The sequence below is a fragment of the Fukomys damarensis genome, unplaced genomic scaffold, assembly GCF_012274545.1.
Source record: "Fukomys damarensis isolate Sample0158 unplaced genomic scaffold, DMR_v1.0_HiC HiC_scaffold_37, whole genome shotgun sequence".
NCBI classification, from domain to species: domain Eukaryota; kingdom Metazoa; phylum Chordata; class Mammalia; order Rodentia; family Bathyergidae; genus Fukomys; species Fukomys damarensis.
Window position 1 is genome coordinate 7,141,481 of NW_022900949.1, and position 1,676 is coordinate 7,143,156.

Here is a 1,676-nt window from a genome sequence, read left to right on the forward strand (position 1 = left end):
AGGATCCCGCCTGCCGCGACGCCCCGCCTCCGGGTCCCGGGACGGAAGCCTCCAGCTAAGCTTCCCTGGGTCCATCGGGGAGTCTCCCCCGGGGGGCTGCCCCTCAAGCTCGTGCCCCAGTCGGTATGGAGGGAGGGAAACCCTTTCATTCCAAAAGGGCGGTGTGGACCGTCAGAGCCGCACCCACCGGGCCCCACTTGCACCTGGGACGGCATCCGGGTCTCCAAGAATGCCCGGCGTCCCCCCAAATGACACAGTCCTTAAGTTCGGGAGCTCGGAACCCGAGCAGTGCTTGAGGCCAGTCCCTGCAGTCCAGGGGCAGCCCCGCCTCGCCTCCCATCCCTCACTGGGATCAGCCCTGCCTTCCCTTCAGTGACCTTTGCACCCTGTCTCTAAGGTGGCCCCTCTTCCCCCACGCTGGTCTCCCGGGCCACCCTGACCTTACACCCTGCCTCCAAGCACAGCCGCTGAGGTGGGGCTCCCTGCACCCCGCACCTGGAATGGGTCACCCCCTCGTGCCCTGATGAGACTGAGGCCACCAGAAGCCCTCTGTCACCGCAGCCTCATCCTGTTCCACCCAATCGCCCTATTGTCCTGCAGCAGTCCCTCTTGGCCTCTCCTGGGTCAAAGTCCCCAGGAAAAGGACCAGGGCAAGGCGCGCCTGGACACCACCCCAGCCCACTGATCCTTTCTCCAGGTTTCAGGCCCAATCCGCAGCTGAGGGAGGCTCTGACCACCGGCTTCCTACAGAGGCTGCTCTGGGGAAGTCAAGGAGTCAGGGCACCGAGAGCTGACCGCCTCCAGAAGTTCCAGCAAGTCCTCAGCGTCCTGTCCCAGCGCCTAGAGCCTGGCCACTAAGAACACAGATCCCTCTTTACACCCGGGTCACCCATGCTGCCAGGGACCACCCAGAGACCAGCACTTTGGGAGGCAGAGGCAGGAGGATCATACACTGGAGCCCAGCCTGGGCAACTCAAGAGACCAGGTCTCAAAATAAAAAGGGCTGGGGACGTAGCTCCATAAGAAAGCCCTGGATTATATCCCCAGTGCTGGGGAAAAGTAAATCTACTCCTGAAAATTGCACAGATTCCAGGGATGGGGCTGGAGCACCCTCCTGCCTTCCACTAGAAGACTAACCCAGGTATCTTGGGAGGCCACCTCAAACACATATGCACACACGCGTAGGACACTGAGAAAGAAGTGTCACGTGGTGAGCATAGGGCTTTTCATGGTAACTTGGAGATCTGGGATCAGAGTTCAAATCTTTCTCTGCCTCTTCGAAACTGTGTGACTTCTGTCAGGTGCCTTGGCCTTTCTGGGCCCTCCCTCAGCATAACGGTGAGACTGCTTTCCGGGGATTATGGTGGGGGGGAAACTCAGTGTTTACAGGAGATCACGGGTGGAGAATACCTGAGACACAGTAAGTGCTCAATAAATCCCACCTGTTCTCTGCAGTAGCACATAACAGAAGTTTGGTGCCTTTCTTCCTCTATTTGAGTCACAAACAAGCAAATTCAAAGCCTACTCCCCAAAAGAAAGGGTAGGGCTTGCCCGAGGTGATTTCTCCTTCCTTATTTCCAAGGGTGATGTGGGAGAGGACCCCACCCCAGTACTGTATCTAAATCCCCAAGAAGGCCCAAGACTCAAGGAACTTTAGATTTTTTTTTTTTTTTATT

At 57.5% G+C, this 1,676-nt stretch overlaps 1 protein-coding gene across 1 annotated transcript in view; it reads left to right on the forward strand.

Moving 5' to 3' along the window:
• Window positions 1-685, forward strand: part of Sh2d3a (SH2 domain containing 3A) — a 10,024-nt gene extending 9,339 nt beyond the window's left edge. Inside the window, exons 8-9 of the mRNA XM_033759600.1 lie at window positions 3-123; window positions 460-685. Of these exons, the coding sequence (XP_033615491.1) occupies window positions 3-123; window positions 460-685 (347 nt within the window). The remainder of the gene's footprint in view (window positions 1-2; window positions 124-459) is intronic.
• Window positions 686-1,676: the final 991 nt, after the last annotated feature.